The sequence below is a fragment of the Euprymna scolopes genome, chromosome 23, assembly GCF_053919585.1.
Source record: "Euprymna scolopes isolate OS-2025 chromosome 23, ASM5391958v1, whole genome shotgun sequence".
Taxonomy (NCBI): domain Eukaryota; kingdom Metazoa; phylum Mollusca; class Cephalopoda; order Sepiida; family Sepiolidae; genus Euprymna; species Euprymna scolopes.
Genome location: NC_136504.1, coordinates 38,003,081 through 38,030,054, shown reverse-complemented (window position 1 = coordinate 38,030,054; position 26,974 = coordinate 38,003,081). Strand labels below are relative to the sequence as shown.

At 33.0% G+C, this 26,974-nt stretch overlaps 1 protein-coding gene across 1 annotated transcript in view; it reads left to right on the top strand.

The window, feature by feature from the left end:
* LOC145245835 (dymeclin-like) overlaps positions 1 to 26,974 on the top strand; it is a 124,836-nt gene that overhangs the window by 27,404 nt on the left and 70,458 nt on the right. The window contains exons 2-3 of the mRNA XM_080107487.1: positions 14,710 to 14,898; positions 24,879 to 25,025. Of these exons, the coding sequence (XP_079963613.1) occupies positions 14,759 to 14,898; positions 24,879 to 25,025 (287 nt within the window). The 5' untranslated portion in view covers positions 14,710 to 14,758. The remainder of the gene's footprint in view (positions 1 to 14,709; positions 14,899 to 24,878; positions 25,026 to 26,974) is intronic.

The following is a 26,974-nucleotide window of genomic DNA, read 5'->3' as shown; positions in this document are numbered from 1 at the left end:
GTGATTTCTGATATGAATAAAAATACAGTCTGTGTGATAATAGAAAATTTCCTTGATTTAACCTTTCTATTAATGAAACTATCAGGCAACATGTTTAGTATCTGTATCTGAGTAAAAAAAAAAAAAAAAAATTAGTAATCAATTTTTAATTTAAGCATTGTACATACCTGCACGTATGTATATTTATACACATTAAGAAATTATGTCACCTAAATTACATTAGTCCAATTTCTCTTTTATTTGAAAATTGAGCTTGGATATTAAATGTCTCATCTGAAAATGGACATTGTTCTGTTTTTTTAAAAAAAAAAAAAAGAAAAAAGGTTTCTCTTTTGTTTTATCTATATAAATAAAGATGCTATTGTTCGTATATTATTAACAGGTAATCTAAAAAAAAAAACAGTTTACTGGCTGATTTGAAATTTTGCTATGTCATTTTAATGGCACAGGTGTTAAAATCTTAAAAAATTTAAAAATAAAATAAGTTTATTATGTTTTATTGTTAAAACTAAAAAAATTATTTAAAGAAATGTAAAAATGTTAAAGTTTATTTTTATTGTTTCATGATAACAAAGTATCGAAACAATTTCTTGAAACGAAACACCTTTTTTACATTGTTTTGCACTTTCCACATGAAACAATTAAAAAAAAAAAATTTTTTTTTACATTTCTATACATGAAGCTTTTTTTGAAATATATTAAATATATTAATACAAGAAGTGTTGAAACTGAAATAGATTTTGGAAATGGTGTGTTTCTGTATGGCTCTGTGTTTCATTTCATGTTTGGTGGTTTCTGTTCCGTATTTGCATCAACTGTATACATTTCCGCCATCTTGGGGGCACAATTGTTAGAAATTGCCAAATATTATGATTTCAAAAGTATTGTGAAAATTACACATATGAAAAACATACTTTTTCTTTATTTTTGTTTAGCCACACTGAGTCACAGCAACACATGGCTTGATACAGCTAGTCTATTATATAAAAGGTAAAATGTGTGTCTGTGTGTGCCTATGTGTGTTTGTATGTTTACTAAAAACTTTTGACATGCAACGAACACTGACAAAATTGGAATTGTTAGAAAGATAAATCTCTTGGATGATAAATATCTAAAAATTGGCTAAAAACACATTTTTTTGACCATCAATTGGGCCGTTTTTGCAAGGAGGAGGTCAGTTTTGCGTCAACATTTTTGACAGTCATTCAGGCCTAGCAATCTTAACATACGTTTAAAACACATTATTTCAAAGGCCCATGACATCATAAAGTCGCCGTGGGCGAGGCAGCTAATATGTTTGCTTTTTTCACCTTCTTTTTCTGTTTTGCGTTACAGGTTCGATCCTGCCTACTGTGGCTATTTAAAAAAATTTTTTTTATTTATTTATTTATCTATTTTTTGTTGCGATCGCTATTTTGATTGAAACATTTTTTTTTTTTAGGGCTGGGTTGTTCAATAGCCTTACTATACCACCTCTCAACACCCGGGCAACACCGGGTACCCATGCTAGTATAAATATAAAAATAAGAAAATGCCAATTGCTGTTGAAGTACAAATAAGAAATGGCTCAAAGATTATTTTTTTCTTTTTAGTTTATTAAGTTATGCTGGATTAGTTGAAATATACAGCTAATCTAGAAATTACGCTGACCTCGGTTGTATAATGGACTAGGAAAATACTTGTTTCGTTTAATCCTGTTTATATTCAGCTCATATCTTTCAAATGTAAGAATGTTCCTTTTCTTTTAAGATTCTCATGAATTGCTCTGCTCTTGAGGAAAAATCGATTCTGAAACTTATTTGTCTTTCTTTCTGATCAAATCTTTCTTTGAGTTTGTACATTAGATCCATTGCTCTTTCTGCTTTTTGTTAAGTCAGTTTTCCCTATTGCTCTAAACTCTCTCACACCTGAGACTATTCTCTATCTCTACAGATCTATTATTGGACAATGTATGGAATATTCTTGTCATATTTCGACTGACGAATCTGTTACATTTGAGGGTTCTTGATAAAATGCAAAAATGTATCTGTAATTTAATTGGTCTCACTCTGCAATCTCTTTGTCACAGACATGATGTTGCTAGTCTCAGTCTTTTTTATAAATACTATTATGGCATGTGTTCTTCAGAAGTATCTGATCTATTCCCTGCTTCTTTTGTCCCAACTCGTTTGACTAGTGGTCTTCATCCTATTCCAGTAACTTTCCAAGAACTGCAGGATTGTAGAACTCCTTTCTTGCTGACTGTTTTCCCCATACTTTTAAACTTAAGCTTTTCAAGATTAAGGTTAATAGGCATCTCCTGTCTTTGTGATAATCATCTTTCATTCTTATTAGATCTTTACATTAAATGGCTTCACGCCTTGTCTGGAGTGATTTCCATAAAAATAAATTTTTTGAGCAGAACTTTTTCACATCACTTGAATACTGGGTTATTTGAACTACTACTATTCTGATTGTAGTTGTAAATTGGACATTTGCTGTAAACATCTGAACTTATTCTGATTTTGGAAGTTCTCAGATGAAGATAGCTGTTCAGAAATATAGTCGACTAGTATGAAAATAAAATCCTATTTTCGGTACTCATGCAGAGAGTGATCCGTGCTGAAATAATGTTATTTAAAAAGCCATTCTTAACATGGGGAGGGTGTTTTGTACCTATTCTGTACTTTAACCTTACAATTGAATAAAAATACATCCTAAAACTTTAATTAAACGTGGAAATACGATTTAAAAAAATAGCGCGGATCACTCTCTGCATTAGCACCCTATTTTCTTGCATTATTGCTAGTTCCATTTGGGAATTCTCCGCTTATCTCGGCATTGTTTCCAGTCATCTTGAACCTCCGCTTGCCACTAATATTTAACAATGTCAACTTAGGAGAGTGGTCCTGGATATGACCTTAAACTGTATCCAATGGTGAGGCTCCAGCTTGCGGGCTTTGGGGAGTGTGGAGCCACCCTTTAATTGCCATTGCTTCCAGGTCCACTCTGACCCGGAGTGGTTGTACCTGTTAGAGTCCCAACTATGGGTTAAATAGAAACCAACTTGAAAACAACAAATATATTCTATTAAAAAATTTTTCTTCAATCTTTGGATTCGGCATTAAATAATCTGAAAAGGGTTGATATGCCGTAAAACAAAAACAACCAACTAAACGTCAACTCAGGAGAGGTGTGGCTGGAGATTGCGCAACTCTTGCCATAAAAATTCCACGCGCAAGCACCCTTACAGTGGGTATTCATAGTCTGTCAAGACTGAAGGAAGCTACCATTTGTGGATGAATGGGACACTATTGCATTTTTTGTTTATATACAGAGTAGAACGATAAAAGTGTCACCCTAAAGAAAACAACACGACAGCTTTATTTTAAAGCTGTTATTGAAAAAAAAAATCAATTCAGTTGACTTGATGATGTAATAGAACTGACATCTATTCAATGTAGCCGCCTTCAACCTCAATCACTGCCTCAATACGGGTTCGAAACTGGAAGCATGCTTTTTGCTGTCAGGAGCTCGGCAAATACTCGGCAGATGGCGATAATCAGGTTGGCTTTGGTGTTGTGGGAAGTCATGTTGGTGATGTTCTTGATGTATGACTAAACAAAGTAGTCCAGCGGGTTCAGGTCGGGGAAGGAGGAGGGCCATTGAGAGAAGGGTATAAAGTCGTAGAACTCCTTCTAAAGCCAAGCCTGGGCCTCTTTGGACTTGTGGGCTGGCGCTGAGTCCTGCTGCCATACCCAAGGTTTGCCAGCAATCACCTGGTTGCACCAGGGGATCATCACCCTCTTTAGCACATCCACATCCACTTTGGTGTTAACTTTCAAGTCGCTTTGAAGATGTGAGGTGGCATGATGTGGCCGTCACTTGAAACCACACCAAAGACCATAAGCGTAGGTCATCTGATGTGTTAAGCTGTGCCCTCAAACATTGAACCGTCCAGATTTGCATTTTGAGAGTGCTGGTAATGGTCCTGTTGTCATAACTTGAAAGCATGAGTTGTACAGCAGTGTATCTCTGATCTCGCTCGTTGAACATTGTGTCACATTCAGACATGATAGAAAGTTCCTATCACTCTTGGGATTTGTACACAACTGGTCAACTAGTAAATGGTCTGCAACAAAAATAGAAAATTAGGTTTCATCAAACAGAAATGGAATCCTGTTGTCTTTTCTAGGGCGACAATTGTTCCACTCTGTACAAAGATGAATGCTAACAACAGATGCAGAATAAGAAGTGTTTATCTGGTACTAGTACAGATTTTGAATGAGAAGACAAAACTGAATTGTGGCAACGCAATTACATAAACAGCTGGAAAAAATCCTAATGAAATCGAACTGGCATAAAACTCCAAATCAAGTGACGTTCTAACAAAAAGACAAAAACAAAAAAAAACATAGTGACAAAACATTCATGTTTTTTTTATGAAAATTATCTTTTTTTTTTTTATTAAAATAATTTAATGAAACAACCTTTAAAATTTTCTTTTCATTAAAAGCTTAAATTTAAAATTTTTTATTTTTGTATTGATCCAGCTTTTGTATCAAACACCAAACCGTTTTTTTTTTTTTTTATTATTCATCCTAACCCTAACTTATTTTTGTTGATCTTTACTTAGTTTTAACCCTTTTTTTCCTCTTTGTTGGAAATTTTTGACAATGGCCAATTTTAATTTAATATATATTATATTAGGCTGGATTTCAGTAATAAGGCATAGAATATTATCTTCCAAGTGGTCTATTGTGTCTGGTTTATCAGCATAGACATGGGATTTTACATATCGCCAGTGATAATCTGTGTACAAACTCCTAATAAATACATAATAAATTTCAGTGTAGCTTATATATATATATATATATATAGGATTTCTTTCAGAGTTGGCAAACTTTAAATAATAAGTTACAGAAAAATATTTTTAATATACAAATATCTGATTTATTCCAAAGGTTAATTTTTAGTATTTATAATTTAAATACAATTTCAGGCATATACGCCCATGACTTGTGCATACATAGCGAAATCAAGAGATCTAATTTTCAAACTCGACACATTAAATTAGTCTGTATTTTGGCAATAACACGTTTAATGTTGTTTTCCAAGTGGTCCATTGTGTCTTGTCTATCAGTTTAGACATGGGACTTTACATATCCCCAAAGAAAATAATCTAATAGGTTTAAATCACATGAATGAGGTGGCAAGTTGACGGGTCCATTTTGTAAAATTATTCATCAAATGTTTCTCTCAATAAGTTGATGATATTGCATGTTGTGTCGCATGTGGCTCCATCCTGCTGAAACCACATGATGAATTGCCAAACTAAGCTGAACTCAAAATAACCGATTGTTGCTAAATCTGCAATTAAAGAAAATAGTTTTCAATTTAAAATTTGCTGCCTCTAAAAAAAAAAAAAATTAAAAAACACTCAGTACAAGTTAACTTGTGGTCTGTTTTTCTTGCCTTCTGATTGGATAAGCTCTTCTGCATTTTCCAGTTGTTTATGTTCGAAAGTGCTGTTTATCTTTCCGAATTAAATAAAAGATTCAGTTCAAAGATTAAACTTAGACAGTATAGAGAGAATTGTGTAGAACAGAAGACTTAGTTGATTTGGTCATATTGAAAATATTCAATGAGAGTTTTGGAGTTAGTAGATGTTGATCAGTTGAGGTAATATGATCAGTCGAAAGAGGAAAAGCAAAGAAAAACATGTGAGAAAATAAGGATGAATTTCAGAGAAAGAGGGATAAATACCTGGGCAGAGATAGGTTAGTTTGGAAGTTTATTTCTAAAATTTGTCCAATTCATGCCCGCATATAAAACAGCTGTTAAACCAAACATGATGATAATGAGTTTGAAATAATTGGAAAATTACTTATATATGTATGTATATTTATTTATAGATAGATTTATACAGATATTATTTAGTTACACATTTGCAAAACATGTTTCAGTCACAGCTATAAGGTAGCTGGACCTCTTCACATCCAATGTCTTTACAGCTTCATTTGATTAAATGATTACTCTGTAAATTGGACATGTATTGAGATAGCAAGGTCAGAATAGGGTAAGACCAAGGAATGGAGATGGAATTTTAAGAAAGAGGGATAAATAAAAACCTGTCAGAGATAGGTTAGTTTGGATCTTGGGTTGATAGATCTAGAAAAGTTAAGGTAGCAAGTTACCCCCACTCTTTATCTGTACCTAAACCTAAACGTAGATTCCAAGAACAAAGCTTCTTTCTTAGAACTGCACACCTGTGGAACTCTCTTCCATTTCCCTGCTTTCCAGCTGACTACAATATGGTCATCTTCAAGTCCAACATAAACAAATTCTTGATGAGCCGTTTTCCTTAAGTAATCCAACAAATTTCCACTACTAACGATTACTATGATATTGTCCCAGTGACTAATGTACACTCTTTAACCTTTATCCTCGAGTGGCCTCGGGGCCTTGATAAATGGTGTCTCCTATGAAAATGAAGTTTTCAGGGGAAGGCTAAAGAAGACATGGGAAGAAGTGATAATCATATACTTGAAAGAAAGAGGGATGAATAAAGACCTGGTCAGAAATAGTTTAGTTTGGAAGTTTATTTCTAGAAGTCGTCCAATACATATCAGCATGTAAAACGGACGTTAAATCAAATATGATGGTGATGATGGTTGTTTGAAATTTCTGGAAGTTTATTTCTAGAAGTCATCCAATACATATCAGCATGTAAAACAGACGTTAAATCAAATATGATGGTGATGATGGTTGTTTGAAATTTCTGGAAGATTACTCATTAGAACAAATGGCACCTAAAGAAAGTTGGAAAGTACAGCAGGTAAAAACTGTGAAACAAACAAAATATGACAAAGATAACAGTCTAAAACGATGTAAATAAGTTATTTTTGACAGACTTTGAGATAAAAAAAATAGCACATCGTATGCCACAAAATATGGTAATTACCTCTTGCTAAAGACGTTAGGTCTTACCTAGTCTCTGTTAGCACGTTCATAATCTAATGTATAAACGGCTATATGTCTGTCTGTCTGTCTCCATATTTTCAAACTCTATCTCCTCCAAAACTAAAAGTCGCAGAGTGGCGCTAGGGGCCTCAAATGATTGGATTTTTATGGCCTGTTCTTTTAATGGATCTTTACCGGTTAAAATAGTTTTTAAGGGGTCAAAAAATGGGTCAGAATTAAAAAAATCGTTAAACATTTTGCACAATTTTAATTTATTTTTAATTTTTAATCAGTTTATGTGGGTGTCACGTTGGTACAGTGGTAACGTCATCAGCTTTGAATAGTACAGTTTTGGTTTCGATTCTAGCTGATGGCACCTAAATACTTTTTTTTTTTTTTACTTTTGAAATCACGACTCTACAATAATGTATACAAACTCTGGACAAATTAAAATATAATATTTATAAGCCTTTTTTTATGCCGGGCAAAGCCCCCCCCCCTCTAATTTATAAAACTCGCTATGACTTCATTTTTTTCAATTGCATTTCCTCTGCAACCTTGCGTTTCAGAGCGGCGCAAAGCAGGTCAATTGATTGCATTTTCTTTTTTCTTTTTTTTTTTTTTTTAGCTGATAAAAACATTGAAAAAAATTAGGAAAAAAAAAGTACTCCTGTATGTATATATGTTTATAGTCGGTTCATTTTTACCTATTTTTTTAGCTGATAAAAACATTGAAAAAAATTGGGGGGAAAAAAAAAAAGTACTCCTGTATGTATATATGTTTATAGTCGGTTCATTTTTACCTATTTTTTTTTTTTTTAGCTGATAAAAACATTGAAAAAAATTGGGAAAAAAAGTACTCCTGTATGTATATATGTTTATAGTCGGTTCATTTTTACCTATTTTTTAGCTGATAAAAATATTGAAAAAAATTGGGGAAAAAGAAAGTACTCCTGTATGTATATATGTTTATAGTCGATTCATTTTTACCTATTTTTTTAGCTGATAAAAACATTGAAAAAAATTGGGGGGAAAAAAAAAAAGTACTCCTGTATGTATATATGTTTATAGTCGGTTCATTTTTACCTATTTTTTTTTTTTTTAGCTGATAAAAACATTGAAAAAAATTGGGAAAAAAAGTACTCCTGTATGTATATATGTTTATAGTCGGTTCATTTTTACCTATTTTTTAGCTGATAAAAATATTGAAAAAAATTGGGGAAAAAGAAAGTACTCCTGTATGTATATATGTTTATAGTCGATTCATTTTTACCTATTTTTTTAGCTGATAAAAACATTGAAAAAAATTGGGGGGAAAAAAAAAAAGTACTCCTGTATGTATATATGTTTATAGTCGGTTCATTTTTACCTATTTTTTAGCTGATAAAAATATTGAAAAAAATTGGGGGGAAAAAAAAAGTACACCTGTATGCATATATGTTTATAGTCGGTTCATTTTTACCTATTTTTTTAGCTGATAAAAACATTGAAAAAAATTGGGGGAAAAATAGAACTCCTGTATGTATATATGTTTATAGTCGATTCATTTTTACCTATTTTTTTAGCTGATAAAAACATTGAAAAAAATTGGGGAAAAAAAAGTACTCCTGTATGTATATATGTTTATAGTCGGTTCATTTTTACCTATTTTTTTAGCTGATAAAAACATTGAAAAAAATTGGGGAAAAAAAAGTACTCCTGTATGTATATATGTTTATAGTCGATTCATTTTTACCTATTTCTAACTCATCTGACAATAACACAAACAGTAACAACTAAGGTTGGAGTGCTATATGTTTTGGCTTTAATTCTAGCTGATAGCAACAAAAACTTTTGAAATCACAACTATATATTGGGTATAATATGATATATAATAATTGATAGAGAATTGACTCTTTAATAATAAATACGAAATCTGCATAAATTAAAATATTATATTTAAGCATATTTTATGATCGTGTAACACCGGACATCCAGCTAGTATTAATAATAATAATAAAAAAAAATATGTTAAATTTGTAAAGTAACATTCTTTGCTGACTTACAAAAAAGAATGCAATCTAATTTTTTATAAGCATTTATGTATGAATATCTTAAAAAAAACTTGGCAAAAAGAAGAAAAAAAGATTAAAAAAAACAAACAAACAATTATTCTAGAATTTAGAGTGAGAATTAGTTTCTTATATAAATTTAACATTTCCAGTCCATTTGATATATATTTTTTTAAGGCAGTTAACCACATCTACTAATCCTAAATCCGAGTGGCAAGGTCGTAAACCTACACAGTCGCCTAAAAAAAAAAAAAAAACACACACACACACAGGATTTATCTCCCGTAACAAAAGAAAAAATGTTTAACTGCCCTAAAATGCTAGAATGTCCTGGAAACGAGGTATCATTTTAAATTATGTGAAACTGATGTCTCATTGTAAATTCTAAAATGATTTTTATTTAAAAAAGAAAAAAAAAAGAAAAAAATCTGATTGTTCACATAAATGCCTGAATAAAAAAAAAAAAGTAGAATCTACCTTTTGGGAGTAGGATGAGGGTGATTTAGTAAAACGTGTTAATCTACAATAATACCAAAGTTGCTTATCAAATCTTCATAAGCATTTTTATCAGAAATACATATTTTGATAATTTTAAAAGTTGTTTGAGCCTGAATCGAGATTTTTTTTTTTTTTTTAAATTTTTATTTTTATTAACGTTTGGAAGAATTCTTCAACACTGACAATGTATCATTACAATTTTGAAAAATATTTGAAGAAAAAGATTAAAAAACTAATTCCTAATCAAATCGGGTATTGAGATATTGTTAGACATTGCTAAGACAGTATTTGCTCTCCGAATGCAGTAGTAACTGCAGCAGCAGCAACCATTATTAATGATGCTTGAAACATTTGCTTGACTTATAAACTGGGTGCTGATTGGAGCAAAAATTTAACTTCAATTCTGATTTAACCAATCAAAAACATGAATTCCTATTAAACACTGTCCTTAAGTGTCTAAGATCTCTCTGTACAGGGGTTTGTCAGGATGTGGCATAAGGATACTTCCTCTTACAAGTAAACTCTGACTTCTTATTCAAAATATTATTTGAAACCCCCAAATATACCCTCAATATAGCTACCCTACGCTGGTTTATCCAAAGATTGGTGCACCTTCTCCAAGTGATGTTCCCTATAGTAACAGCACTAAGTTGGATACTCTATCAGACTAGATGAATACTTGTCTTGGAATCCAATAAGACTAAGAGACCACAATAAAGACATACTATTATATAGTCAATTGGGTAGAGGAAAGTTAATGCTCTTCACTTTACAAATTCAGTGTTTGAGAGGTAAAGAACGTTAAAGGAATAATTTAATATCTATGTATCTCGACAATGGCCCATGTGTGGGTGAATGGTGGCTTCATTAAAGATATAGGATACTGGCAGGTGTGAGTAGATGGTAGAGAGAGCTGTCCTTCTTTGTGGCAGCCTTAATAGTGTCTTCTATGTATTTCTATCAATCCATGTTGCCTGTGAAAGATAGGCTGTGGAGTTTGGATGCTGAACTCTCAACTAAGGTGTTGTTAGCCGAGGCAATTTTCTATTGAGGTTTTTTGTAATTGTTAAAGGAAAGGAGCTTTGTCTTAGTAGCATTAAATGTTGACAACCATTTATATCGTCATTCCATTGCAGACTGAAGATCGTTTTCTAGGGTTTCTGACATTGCCTTGTACCTTCGTTTTTTTTTTTACTCATGCCTATTATAAAGCGTGGTGTCATAAGCAAATATGCCAACTGTTGCGAGTTGCATTTCAGTGAAAAGAAAAAAGGAACTGGAACAAGGATTTGAAGGAGGACACAAACACGCGTGTGATGGGTATAAAGAGAAATATATTTTATTTTTTGGGACAGGGAGATGAAGCAGGTAGTAAAAAGGGATTATGCGATTACACCGTAAAAGGGAGGTAATAATAAAAGTTATATTTACTTTCAACACCTTGGACACAGTTTCATCAGGGAGATGGTTTATGGATATAAGGGATAATAAAATTCCAAGGATCCACTGAGACACACCTGCATTAATATCATGCTGTTTGGATGTACGGCCATCAAGGACAACCTGGATTTTTCTCTTGTTTAAGAAGGAATTGATTGTATTAAGTATTTGTACAGTAATACTGTATCATAATTTTCATGAGACCTTCAGACCAGATCTTGTCCAAGACTTTGCATATATCAAGGGCTACTGCCATAGCTTGTCCAATGCATGATATATGCGTTTTTGATGATTGTTAGGATATCCGCAGTAGAATGGACTTACCTAAATCCATATTATTAGTCAGAAATAAGTTTAGCAGTTACAAAGTGGTGAACTAGAACTTGATTCATTAATGACTCAAAGATTTTAGCAAAAAGAGAGAGAAGAGAGACTAATAGATCAATAATTTTGTTGATCAGTTCTTCCACCAGAATTCTTGACTACTGGTATTGCAGAGACAATTTTCCAACTATTGGGGAAGTAAAATTCAGCAAGGCATTTCTTGTACAGTGTAGAGAAAATAGGGGTTAACATAGCCAATCATTTCTTTATTTATATCGCAGGGATGAGATCAGGCCCACATGCTTTCGAGGTGTCTAGTTTTTTTTTTGATATGGACATAGGAAAGGGTGATTATCAGATTATCACATCTGGCTTCTATACCCAAAGGGAAATTTAGCAGGGAGTGGTTTGTGGGGTTTATGATGATCATAGTTGTTAGTAGGGGAATTGTTGAGTGCCCATTATTTACTGCACTATTATAAATTTTTTTTCAGAAATCTTTTATAGTTTCTGTGACTCAATACATTTTCTTGTCATTTTGGTGTACCTTCTCTTGGCTGTGACTATTTCATGTTGATTTTAGTTTCTATAAATTTTTGGCTATTTGTATTTGACTTATGACTGCTGAATCAGCAGAATGTATGCTGCTTTTGAGCAATGGCAGCTATGCAGGTTGAAATGAATTAAAGGGAAGAGTGAGGTTTGCTATAGTACTACTATGTGCGACATGTGCTTTAATGTCTGCTTTGAGGCATTCAGTTATCTCATTTTCACACTGTTTAGCAGGGACATAAAAGGTTTTATTCATGGGATATCACTGATATGATTTCCAATGGATTCTTAATTTTGCAGAAGTGTTACCAAATCAGACTATCTGAAGATACTGGCTTTCCGGCCTAAAATGCAACAAACATTGATGTATTGCTTTTTTTTTTCTTTCTCTTTGCAAAATTCAATCATGTTCTGTAAAGTCAAAAACACAATTTTCTTATATATAAAAAAGACAAAAATGAAAACCAAACACAATGAATATTTAAAGATATAAAGAACACGAAGCATGAACACATTTTTTCAAAATTATTGGATTCAGCATTAAATAACCAAAAAGGCTTGATATGCCATAAAACAAAATGACCAAACCAAATCTTATAATTCAAATAACATGAGGATTTTACAATTCTTGCAAATTCTCATGTTAGATTTTAAGAATTATAAGATTAATTTTAGAAGTTTTTAAAATCATTTCAATGGATTAATATTTTGAGCTGAAAGAAAATCAAGGAATTTTTATTAGATGAAAAGAGGATATAAAAAAAATTGTGACTCCATTAATAATGAAATAAATCTGATATTGTGATTTTCGTTCCCCGATTTATCAAAGAGGAACCTATGTTTTCAGTGGAGTCCATGCATCCGTTATTCCGGATGATTGCCAGATAACTGTCCATTAGTTTTTCCTGAAATTTTGCCACAAATTGTATTTCATTAAATAGATGTGCACAGTAAAAAAAAAAAAAATTTTTTGCGAAAATTCCTGTTGCATCCCCAGCTCAAAAGAGGTAAAAAATGTCCCAAAATGGCCAAAAATTATACATTTTGCCCCATTCATCCATTAGATTTTTCTGAAACCTGGCCAAAATGTGGTACCCGTTGTTCTTAATATAAATCCAGTATGGGTGACCCTGGCAAAATTCTGGTTTGCATCCCAGAGGACTTTTAATGCTAAAAACGCCCCTTTTTGTGGCTCTTTTTTCATATTTCTCAACAAAAACTTGATATGTCTGACAACATAGTGGTTTTTCACGGTGGTCAACTCAAATATACATGTGTTAAGGCCTGAAACTGCACCGTTATCCATTTACACTGGGATTTGGTGTCCCCAGGGGATTGAAAGAGGTAAAAAAATGCTCCAAAATGACACTTTTTGTCCCATAGTGTTTGATCCATCCATTAGATTTTCCTGAAACTTAGCCAAATTATGAAGGCCATTGTTCCTAATATAAATTCAATATGGGTGACCCTGGCAAAATTCTGGTTCACATCTCTCTGGAATTTTTATGGCTAAAAAAAAAAACATGCCTTTTTTTTATCTCATTTTTTTCATGTTACTCAAAAACTTGATATGTATGTCGATATAGTGATTTTCCATGGTGCTGAATTCAAATATACATGTCTTAAGGCATGAAACTGGCATCGTTTGTCCATTTTCACTGGGATTCGGCATTCCCAGGAGCTCAAAGGGTTCACAAATGACTCAAAATTGTAAAAAATAACACTTTTTACCTCATAAGTTCGTTCCATCCATTAGATTTTTCTGAAACTTGGCGAAAATGTGAAGGCAACGTTAGCCCTTCACACTGCTCACATTCATCATTTCTTTACTATTTTTTGTGGCGTCATCTCACATGCAGCACCAGAGCGGGACCACATATGCGCAGCTTGCTTTATTCTTTTATTGAAGAATGGACAGAACTTTCGTTACACTTTTTATCTCTCTATAAAGTTAGATATGTCAGTATATTTAGATATTTGTATGTACGTGATTTATTCCTAAACTAATTAACGAATCATTTTGGAACAAAGCCACTTGACATAAGGAGTTGTAATGGGAGCAATTTTTAGTTTTATGCAAAGGGGGGAATAAAAAACTGGATACCTTTTGTGAAAATTCAGATTCTTCCGAGTCTTGTGAAATTTTAACAATACGTATTAGTCATCAAGTACCTATTCCCCAAATTTCAGTTTCTTTTGAATGTTTTAAAGGGTTTTTAAGCATAATATGGGTGCTACCTCCCATCTGAAAATTCAAATATTTCAGATTTATATTGAATTTGATCCAGAGTCCTTAGATACTAATTTAGCAAAAATTCCTGAATTTAAATTTCTTAAGACAACATGAACATTAAATTTTAGACATTTTTGAGAATCAGAATCATTTAATGGATTTTGATTAAAACTGGAATAAGGATTCTAGGCATAAGATTAAAGATATGATACTAAACCTGTCCTGGGACAGGTATTTTAGTTTTCACTATAAAACTGAATTCTTTTAAATTTTTATTTTTGGTATTGCATTAAACTATTGTCTTTTAGTTATTCTATCTGTTTGTCTCTCTCTTTCAGCCTCAGCATAAAGTGTAAACCCTGAATTGAAATTTCTTAAGACCTCTGAAGCTTAAACCTTAAATTTTATAATTTTCTAGAATCAAAATTGTGCAATGAATTTTGATTAAAATTGGGATAAAAATTTTAGACATAAGAGTTAGTATCACTATATTTTCATTTTAATCTTCGTAAGGTGACATAAAACTGATGCAAGACTCCTGTTTGAGGAATTAATTTTACCTTTCATGGGACAGGTATTTTAGTTTGGACTACAAAATTGAATTTTTTTTTTTTTAATCTGCATTAATCTATTTTCCTTTCAGTTATTCTGTTTCTATTTCTGTTTCAGTCTGAGTCTAAAGTGTAGTTGGCCGTCCTCATCAGTTGCTGTTGTCAAGATGGGGGCAGTCAGCAGCAGCTTCAGTGAACTCCCTACCAATTATTACTTGAAGAAGCTGGCTGGATCTGAACCTTTGTCATCGATTGATCCGTTTTGGAACCAACTTTTATCCTTTTCCTTTCTTTCACCAATCTCAAGGTAAATTGATATCAGTTATTAATTTTTTTTTACTTACATATTAACTGAAAGTGTTAGATTTACATTCCAATAGTGCTACAGGAAAAACAAGCAAACAAAACTATTTGGTCTATAGTATTTAGAAAATCTATGGAATTACTTTATTAATATGTTCTACATATGTATATATGCCAAGTTATTAACCACTGAGCAAATATAAAGCATTCTTTATTGCAAACATCTAACAGTGGTTGTGCATTATAAATGGATATAAAAAAATGCATTTTAAGTAAAAACGCTGTAACATAATTACATGTCCTGTCGAAATTCATAAAAAAATGCAAAAATTACAAAAAAAAAAAAAAATGATCAAATAAAAGATCTGCTAGAAATTTTTTTTTTTTTTTTTTTACCAAAAACATTAATATTTTCAATCCACCCCATCCCCATGCTTCCGTTCAGTCTTGAAAGACAAAGGATACCCCTTAGGGGCAGTAGTGCGTGTAATTGTGAGGCAAGGGTTGCGCAATCTCGAACCACACCTCTCCTTAATCGGCACTGTTTGAGTCCAGTGGCAAGGAGAAGACTAGGACGACTGGAAACAATGCCGAGATAAGCGGAGAGCACATACAGAACCTGAAAGTCCCAAATGGTCACCCATTTAGTACTGACCAGGTTCAACGTTGCGTAACTTCGGTGATCCAGCGGGAACCGGTGTGTCAACCTGATTATGTTGTCAATCCACCATTTTCTAATTTAAAGTGAGAACAAGGGAGATAAGTCAGAATTGGCAGCGATATTAGAAACTGATAAAAGTGCATTATTCAATAAATTTAATTTCTTTTGTAATCATTTTTCTATTCAACATTTTTCAGAATTTTTACTAATTTCGATATGACACATAATTATGTAATAGTATTTTTACTTAAAATGCATTTTTTTAAATATCAAATTATAATGCCGAAGCACTCCTCTAACATGTACAATGCGTATGATAGTGCACTGTTATTTCTATGCATGAGATAGATAAGCACTATCCCTGTGACAGGATCACAGATAAAATAAGCCTGGGTCTGGTGTTGCTGTATATGAGCTGCCTTCAATAAGTTTGCAGACTTTTTTGGTACAGACATTTAAAATTGTAGACTCTTGAGAATTCAGTATGTTATTGCTATACATCTTATGAGATGACTGACCAATTTTTATGACTTCAGGTTCAAATGAATGGCTACAGCAGAAATTGGAATACATCCTACTAAAGCCTGATTGTCACAGCTTGTGAATTTTAAAAATGCAATCTCGACATGAGAACACTTTAGAAGAATGATATGCAACAAAATTGTTTTAAACTTAGAAAAAATGCCACAGAAATGTATGAAATGCTTCAGGCTGCTTTTGGACCATCTTGTATGAATCGAGCATCAGTTTTTGAGTGGCATAAGAGATTCAACGAAGACAGTGAGTCTGTGAGAGATGATGAGAGATATGGGAGGAGTGAGGAAGTCAGAACATCCGAGTTTATTGGACAAATAAAGAAATCCATGGATGCGCGAGGAACTGAAGATGCGGAAGGTTTGTGCAAAGTTTGTCCCAAAGGTGTAGCAATAATTCCATCCTTGTTACAGACTATTTGACCAAGATAGGCATCAAAACAGTTCCCCACCCTTCCTATAGTCCAGACCTTGCTCCCTGTGACTTTTGGTTATTCCCTAAGCTCAATGAGACAGTTGAGAAGATGAAAGAGGCTGTGACGAGGGTCATTGACATGCTCACACAAAAGGACTTCCATGGAGCCTTCCAGATGTTGTACGAATGGTACAGCAAGTGCATTTCAGCCGGAGGAGATTACTTCGAAGGAGATTAGAGTTTCTATCAATGAAAGTGCCCATACAAAAAAAAAACGTCTGGAAACTTATTTAAGGCACCTCGTACACAAACAAAACCATAAAAGAAAATGAGATTATAAAAGCTGTTGGGCTCTGATAAAAGATCTGAATGTCATGATTGATAAGGGTTCCTTTGATAGCTATTGTAGAAGACCTGATCGGCATCCTGTGGATGTTGGCTCTTATTTTAGTTAACTGAATACAGCAGATCAAATACAGGTAAATAAATGTGATCAAAACAAACTAAAGACCATGCAGAGAAAAGAATTTACTAAGAAGGTAATTAGATTAATAAATGAGTGCTATTACATTCTCTCTTTCCAGGTGGCTTCCCTCTCTATAAATCTGTCCCTATCACAGTAGCTCCTTACACATAAGTGATCTAACAAGTGTGTCAACCAAATTATGCCATATATGATTATGAATTTCTATAGAAGAAACTAAATATACAATTAAAGAACGTTTAAAATATCTTTAAAAAAAAAAAAGTTCTTAAAACCACAAGATATTATAGTAACATCAACCTTAAACAGGAATATCTAACATATAAAGTTATCTTATTGGATTTTCAAAGTCAGATCCAAATAGAATTTAAGCTAACAAATGCAATTTTCGCTCTGATTAGCCAATTTTTATTTATTGGTGTACTATGCTTTTTGCAATATATAACATACTTAGCCTTGGCCTTCGGGTCAAGATCAAAGTAAAAAAAAAAAAATGCATACACAAACACACAGACAACTGTTTTTTAAATTGTAAATATGGTTTTGATTCTTAAACGCTGGGGATTTATTAGTTAGTTTAAGATCCATAGAGTGAATGAGGTATTTTAGTAAATGTTGCCAGTCCAGAGTAAGACTCCAAAGTCTACATTTATTACTTTTTAATCACTTTAGTCACAAAGACCCTGAACCCTTCCCCTCCCCAATTTCTTGTAGGGCCTTGTGCCTAATTTTGTTGTTTGAAAATGTTTTTTTTTTTTTTACTTAATTGTATTTACAAAATTTTAAAAGCAATAAAATATATAAACAAGATCAAAGTGTAGTATCTGTTCCGACAGATACTGCAAGCCCCCACATATAAGACCTTGGTCAATGTAGGGGCAACCCTTCATACCAATTGTCACTATCCAGCTCCCCTACTCCCCGGGGAGTTGGTCCCCATTTCCCCTTCACTCCTCACTTTAAAAATCGGCCTTGTGCCTAATTTGCTCAGTGGGGGAGCAAATAAATACCTCAAAGTGTAGTATCTGTTCTTCAGATGCTGCACTTCAATTTCTTGTTCTCTCTCAGTGGAGGAGAAATCCTTTACGACTGAGACAATTTTTATTTTTGTTCCTTTTCTTCACATTAAAAAACGACTCTGGTGTCTAACTCTGTCCCGTGGGGAGACATTGTAAATATGAATATATAACATAGTTACAATTTATGTAAAAAATTATCAACATTTCGTGTACTTTTTAATAGTAAGAAATTCAGCCTCAGTTTCTCTCACAAACTTGTGCTCTATAATAAGAAATTGATAATTTTAATTCTCACTGACTATATAGACTTTTTTTGTGTGTTTAAAATGTAAAATTTTTTTTTTTTTTTTTTTTACTAATGTGCCATTATTGTGAAGATTAAAAGCACTCAAGGTAAGGGTTAAAGAGACATATAGACTGCTAGTTGAATGATGAAGAATATTATAAGTGTATTAAAAATGAGGAATAGAAAAGCCGTGTCCATAACTCTCTTGTCATTTGGTTGATCCACCTTTGTAGCTTTGAGGGTGGTCAATTATTTGAAATCTTTGACACTAACTGCTCCCTGCCACATTTTGTTAGCATGTCGTAACAATGTCTTTGATTGTTTTGCCATGCAACTCCTCACCCAGATGAAGAATTAATTTGTGACTAGTGTTAAGATGATTAATCAAAATCAGGAATTGGAAAAATCGTAACTTTCGAGGGTATCAGAATCAATATTGGAATTGGAAGATTTTTTGCCTTTTTTCTAATGCCAAAAACGATTCTTTTGTTTCATTTTTGCCTTTGTTTAGAACTTAATTTTCTATTACTTGTTTTAATAATAAAATAATACATATTTATATATTTTAAGCTACCAGTAAAACTAAAATCTAAAGATATCTACTACCCACAAGTGTATTTTTATGTTTCTGCATATGTATATACATATTACTCAGGTTTTTATGATAATTCGCACCTCTCCCCCCTCCAAGAAAAGAACAAGTTTATAGAAAAATAATTAATGATTTAAAAAGAACCAGAATCGATAATTGTATCGGAATCCAGAAAAATATTTGAATTTTCCCATCACTATTTATGACATAATCTTTCCTACTTTTGCATGAGCGGTGCAAGTGTATCCGTGGACAGTTGAGGAGCTGGACAACTACCGCCACGGAGGACTTGGTTGAGCTCTCATATCCACAGGTGTTCAACCTTAAATGCTGAAATAATGATTGGTTAGCCATCTTGCGCCTGGTGCAACATTAACCCTAGCATCTTCAAAAAGGAGGAAGTTTCTAGGGAATATTAAATTTACAAGCGACCCTCAGTTGCGTCTATATCATGATCAGGGGAGATGATATTTAAAAAAAAATAGAATGCAGTATTTCCATCCTCCCCCATAGAGCACCTGATATTTTCAAATTATCTCTGGTGAATCTCTATCCAATTTGAAAGTTTTTTATAAGGAGCAGAAATGTATCTGTAATTTGATTGGCCTCTACGATTCTTCACTGCAACCCCTCTCTTATTGACCTGACACTGCTAGTCTCAGTTTTTTCTATAAATACTATTATGACATGTGTTTTTCAGAATTGTCTGATCTATTCCTTGCTTCCTTTGTTCCAGCTCATCTGATTCGTTGGTCTCATATTTCTTGTTTTGATACCACATTGTAATACAGCTTCCTATTCAAGTAACTTCTTTCCAAGAACTGCAAACTTGTAGAACTCTTCCTACTGACTGTTTTCCTCCCTCCTATAACCTTAGTCTTTTAAAGACAAAGGTTAATAGACATGTGATGTCTTTATAATAATCAACTTTCGTTTTTGTTGGCTCCTTATATTAAGTGCTTGGAGTGATTTCTATGAAAAAAAAAAAGAAGAAAAATCATTTAGGTTCTGGAAAAGAGAATGACTCATCATCATCACTCAGGACATGATGAACTGTCTTTTTTTTTTTTTTTTTTTTTTTTTTTTTTTTACTTGGAAGGCAATCACCATTTATCAAGGCCTAAAGGCTACTCAAGGAAGTTAATGAATGTAAGGTGGTAGGGTTGCTATTGAGTGATTCACAATGCGGCTGCATTATTATTTAACTAGTTATAGTGCTTTGGTATTAAGTAACAACAAAAAAGGGTTGATATGCCATAAAGTAGATGACGCAAGACAAAACTATGAATCCAGACATATCTCCAATTGCTACTGCCTCAGGAAACTGAAATGTACACATGAAAATCCTTTCCAACCTGTGCATGATTTTTTTTATCTTGTGCCCTTTGGATAATGCTTTGGTCAGTGGCATCTGGAGCAAGAACTTAGGAACAGATTGTATCTGAGAGTTGTCTATGTATTGAATGCTGTCACACTAATAAAGTTTTTTTTTTTTTTTTTTTTCATTATTTGTTGCAGTGTCACAGCTGTGGATTGTTATTGTACTATATTTAGTTGGAATGTGTTTTGGGGTGAAACATAAAGGGTTAGCAAGTTTGATGAATAAAGTTTGATCTCAGGACCAATGAAGCTCAATATTCGAAGCAGATAGTTGATTGGTCGATTAAATCATGTGAGATATTTGAAATAGATAAGAAGTTATTAAAACTAGAAGCAAACAAATGTCATGTAGAGTCTGGATAATAGCTGTCTTTAAATTCCTTGATGATCTGGCTATAAGCCACTCTTGGTTAAAGGAAATCTATTCAAATGATACATAATCCAGTCTAATAAATAAAACACAAATGAAAGATTTTTTTTATCATTGTACAGAAAGAAATCACGTGATACAATTCATGTTGAATCACATAAACATAATTACAGAGTCTGAAAGTATTATGGTTTATTATAGATCATTAACCATGCGTTAGCCCCATGGGGTGTTTTGTCACCCCAATTTTGCTTAAGTGCTCATAATTCCTAGTTGGCAACTTATTTCTTTTTCTCCCTCCTCACTCAGTAAGGGTATAGCACATGTGGTATATGGCGTAGTTGTATCTCAGTTTTCCTTGAAAGATAATGGTTATGTAATGAACTTGCATTCATTTTTCTTGCTATTTCAATTTATGGAAACATCTTGTGTTCATCATAGTAAGTAAAAAATAACACAAACTGCTGTATCCTGTGGGTATTTTTAGATAAACATGATCCAAATCTAAGATTTTTAAAAATTATTTCCTTAGTTTTATAATTTATTTTATTGTATTATTTTATATTAATACCAACAAGCTACAATAATTCAAACAGTTCAACGGAAACTGTAGATATATCCTAAACCAGCAGGATAACTATATTTTACAAAATAATTACACTACAAACATTTTTGTATTGGAGTGTATAAACACCCCATGGGACTAACCCTGTTTGGAATACCCAGGTGACTAACGCAGGGTTAAAAAATACTTCAGATAACAAGAATGCAATTATATATTAGTGGCCTGGCAAGGCCATAAGGGGAGACTACCAAGCAAAAAAAAAACAAAAAAACTCTTAAGCAAAATTCATCCCAAAGCAGCAAAATTAAAGCTAGCTTGTCAGGACACTATATATACAAATGTAAGCATATCTTATTGGTTTGAAAATATAGGATTTTTTTTACCAATTATCATAAAATTTTAACCATAGAATAGTATTATAATCTTCAAAAGGCCTGCAAATTTTCATGTAGTTTCATCTCGTAGAAACAAAGAGCATTTCAATATTCAATTTGGCTACCCTCTTTTTTTTCATTTTTCTTAAACTTTTTCTTCTAGGGGATGGGACATCCAACCAGATGTCTGACATTTACCCCTATTTTAGTGAGTCCAACCAAGAGATCTTTTCAGGATTCTAGCCGTCCCTTTCAGTGCAATCGTTTGTATTTCACTTGCACTTGGTTCACCGGGTATGCTTGCTATGTACTTTTTAAAGTTCTTTTTCATAAGCCCAGTTGCACCTATGATGACTGGTATAATTGAAACGTCTTTTAATTTCCAATTTCGTTTCATATCATACATAAGTCCTTGATACTTTGTAATCTTTTCCCTCTCAACTCTGTTAAGCCCTGTATCATTGGGTACACTGACCTCTATTACGGTCGCTTTTTTGTTTGCTCTGTCCCAAATCACTATATCTGGTTTAACAGCTGCATTTTCAAGATATGTAGCAGTAGGGATTATGTAGTCATAGTGAATAGTGTAGTTGTCATTCCCAACTGTTCGTTCGGGTATATGTTCTGCATTTATTATTGTTGCTTAGACCACACATCTTTTTGAAGGCGTTTGTCATGAGGCCCTGGTCTTGTGCAGCCAATATCAACCTCTCTTGGTCGTAATGGAGGGATCCTCTTTTGAGCCAGTCCAGGGAACCATCCCTATCAATATATTCTTGGGATAGTTCAGTCGGTAGGTATTTTGCCCGTTTATGGTTGGTCCATTCTTCTGTTTTAACACTATGGAACTGGCTAGTGTATTTTTTCCGACTTTTCTGGGCTATGTCAGTGGCAGGCTTGTTTGGGTTCTCAGTATCATTTGTAAGGCAATCTTTTCCAAAATGAGTGGCAAGTTGTGTTATAGATGTGCTACTTGCTCGATTCTGATAATGGTCTTTAATTTTCATAAGCTTGGGGTTACAGGAACTTACCAGTATGTGTGTGTGTGTGTGTGTGTGTATATATAATATATATATATATATATATATAAATAAAATGTTTTATTTTTTTTATTACTGTTTTATCTGTTTGGTTACATATGTTTCGGATGTTGGACCATGTTTACGATCCAACAGATTCGTCAGACCTTACAGAAATGGTTGTTAGTATTTGGAAGAAGTGTTTTAGAGGAAATATGAGAAAAGACAAAAAAAAAAGGGGGGGTTAGAGATAAGGGGGAAGGAGACGGGTATCAACAATATTTAAGTTTTGAAGGTTAAAATACATTAGATTGTAGTGTGTGGGGGGGTAGCAGATTCAAGTAGGCGTGATGGAGATATATGGATATAGGGAGGGGGAGAGAGGGTGGTAAAAAAAGGAGGGGCAAGGAGAGGAGTGGGGAGGAATTTTTTTTTTTTTTTTCATTTTTTCTCATATTTCCTCTAAAACACTTCTGCCAAATACTAACAACCATTTCTGTAAGGTCTGACAAGTCTGTTGGATCGTAAACATGGTCCAACATCCGAAACATATGTAACCAAGCAGATAAAACAGTAACAAAAAAATAAAACACATATTTGCTCTGCAATAATATTGAGCACTCTCTTCAGGTTTTTACTAATTACCAGTTTTACTATATATATATATATATATATAAGCTGAACGTCTGTGTGTGTGTCTGGTCACGAATAGGCTCCTATATGGTTGATTCTTATAGAAAACTGATCACATATAATGATAGATGTATCAAGACACTGGAATGGGTTGTTTCATCTGGCATAATAATGATACATTAAAATTGTAGGGTCTGCGTATGCGCCTGGTCCACACAAGGTATGGAAATAAAAAATTAAAAAAAAAAAGTTTACAAGTTTTTTTTATATAGATGTACATAATAATACTTTGATAAGTATGTTTTAACTTAAATAGGGATGATAAAATTGTGCGGTCTGCATTCGTGCCTGGCCTCCATAAAATGGAAATAGGCACAAACTTTAATAAAGACTTTTCATATCCATCTGCGTAATTATTATGTTTCAGTTTGAAGAAATATGGTATAATAAAATTATAGGGTGTCCGTTCGCGCCTGACCCCCATAGAATGGAAATATGTCACAAAGTTTAACAAGGTTTTTTAATATAGATCCACAGAATATTGTGATAAGTGTTTCAGTGTGAACAGGTATGGTATAATAAATTATGGGGTTTATCTATTTTATTTTTACTTTCATCATATTTTGCTTTGGTTTTGATACCCCCAAATTCGAAGCTATCTCTTTACAAGCCTTCCTTTTCATAGCCTATCATACTTTCATAAATCAGAGTCCATTTTCTGTAGGCTGTTTTTGAACCCAGTCAACGACGGGTACTTTTGCTAGTATATATATATATATATATATATATACACACAAAAACACACCCATGTGATTCCTGTGATTTTGAAATGTTTAATAAAGTTACATATGCTCTGAAAGTGTAAATCGATTTTCATTGAGCTTAATAAACTGTTACAATTTTAAGATAGCCTTAGACAATTTTTTATTTTTAGGTAATTGTTTAAAAATGTTTTATATTTGCAGTCGTCTTGGCTGGATTAAGTATTTTTAAAGGCAAATTGTAACTAAATCTATTGCCAGCCACACGGTACAGCAATAACAACTAAAACTTGACTAGTCAGGAGCAAAGTTTGATCTGTCAGCTTAAATACTATTTGAGTTTGGCTTTGAGAATCCAGCAAGATAACTTTGTATGTTATACTAGTGGGAGGGAGGAGGGCGCCCGACTTTGCCTGGGCGTAAAATATGCTATAATATGATATTTTAATTTTTCCAGATTTCTTATATATTATTATAGAGTTGTGATTTCAAAAGTAAAAGAAGTATTTAGGTACCATCAGTTAGAATCGAAACTGAAACTGTAGCAGTCAAAGCTGGTGATGGTACCACTCTACCGACGTGACATGCATATAAACAGATTAAAAAATTAAAGATGAACTAAGCTGAATGTACAAAATGTTTAACGATTTTTTCTATTTTAACCTATTTTTATTCCTTAAAACGATTTTAACTGGTTAAAGACCCATAAAAAAATGGCCCGTAAAAAATCTAATCATTTGAGGCTTCTTGCGCCGCTCTGCGACTTTTACTTTCAGAGGAGATAGTTTGAAAATTTGGAGGCTGACAGACAGACGTATAATCATTTATATATTAGATTATTGAAACATATTTTGTTAAATATTATTTAATAAAAAAAATTATTTTTTTCTAGTGCTGATGCAAGACTTTTGGAAGAATCCACATCGACAATTTGTAAGAATCTGGCGCTCAACAACTGCCATACGGGAAACTTTGGAGCATTAGTGCGTAACTTTCTTGTCCGTGCCACAGAACTAAAGGCATCAACACAATGTGATGAGTAAGTTTATTGGTTTCATTTGAATTCAGCCATTTTATTCTGTCTTATGAGTGAACCTTTATCCTCTAAATAACAGTATTTTGTAATTTTTATGGAAAGCAGTTTGCATGTTTTTTATCATCTCTCTAATACGCTATGTAGTAATGTGCTGTGTGATAATGTTATGTAATAATACACCATCTAATAATACGCTATGGCAATTTCGTGTTCATAGTATGTTATCACTAGGGCTGTGACAACAGAATATTCTTTTCATTCTTTTGACTCTCAAGTATATATCCGACACGGTAAGACACAGTCAATTAACTGAGAACAACATTAGTCTATATAAAAACATATAAAATATTAATGGATATATAATCAAGAGTGAAAACAATGAAAAGAATATGCTGTTGTCACAGTCCTAGTTATCACCCTCTACCATTTTACAAATAATAGGATCAGAACATTAATAAAAAAAGTAAAATCGTATAGGATATATTAACCCTTTATGGCCTGATTGAACTAATTTGTTCAGTCATAAATAAATGAATATAACTGCATAAATAAAATGGAAATTGATTCAAACATGCCTTGTACGTATTAGTTCAATACTTGGGTAGATGTCAGATACCCCCAGATTGTAACTGTCCATTGCTTACATTCAGTATGCTGCCATCTGTCTCAGAGAGTGGAGGATTTTGTTTGTTGTCATAAACACACTTTTTTCAAGCACTATGGATAATAATCAAGGTAAATTTATGAAATGCAAAAATTTTTAGTAGTAGTTTATTGAACTTCATCATTTTTTCAGTTTGAAGATAATCATAGTATCATTACTCTTTAAACTAACTAAAATTAACAATAAGTTACAAAAGTCTATATTCCAAATTTCATGATGTTGACCATCTTACAATTTATTCCTTTATTTCAGTTGACACCTACAATTCTTGGCAATATCTGTTTCATAGCACAAAATCGTTCACTTAATTATTATATCAATCAGTGAATCTATTTTGCCCATTCATCAGAAGAAATAGCAACAATCAATCCACCAAAAGGAAATAAAATGCTTTTGGACATGATTAAAAAAAAAAATCCGAAAATTGAAAGAGAAGGTGCAAATACCTTATAATTTGCTTACATTATGCGATTTTGAACCGAAAATGGCATAATGTAAGCAAATTATTCTTAAATAAGGATTGGTGTATATAAAAAGGAAATATAAGTGAATAAAGAATATTTCCACAGAAATATATAAAATTAACTATTTTTTTTAATCGTCGACATAATTCAGGTCATAAAGAGTTAAAGAAAAAAGTCAGGGGAAAAACAATGCATTACTAAAATATTGAATACATAAGAACGCAAAGGCCACAAATAAAAAAGGAAACTGCAAACCTCCTAGCAGGAACTTTTGAAGAAAACTGATTTTTGAAAAATAGTAATATTGGATTCCAGAAAATATGGCATAATCACATTGACACACCAGTTCTCGCTGGATCATCGAAGTTAAGCAGTGTCGAACCTGGTCAGTACTAAATGGGTGACCATTTGAGACTTTTAGGTGCTGTATGTGCTCTCCGCTTATCTTGGCATTGTTTCCAGTCGTCCTGGACTTCTCCTTGCCACTGGACTCATACAGTGCCAATTCAAGAGAGGTGTGGTTGGGATTGTGCAACCCTTGCCTAACAATTTCATATGCAGCTACCCCCATAGGGAGTATCCTTTGTCTTTCGAGACTGAACGGAAGCATGAATGGATGGATTCCAGAAAATCAAAGAAAAAGAACATGTTAACGTCAGAAGAAAAATTCCCCAAGATTATAATCAGCCTTTCACAATGAATGAATTGAAAGATTCTATTGTGAAGCCTATAACACAGATGAGATCCAGTACAAATTCCTGAGGAACTTCCTAAAAGCATCTAGAAATACCTATTATCCATGAAATAATGATTAGGGCTATGAC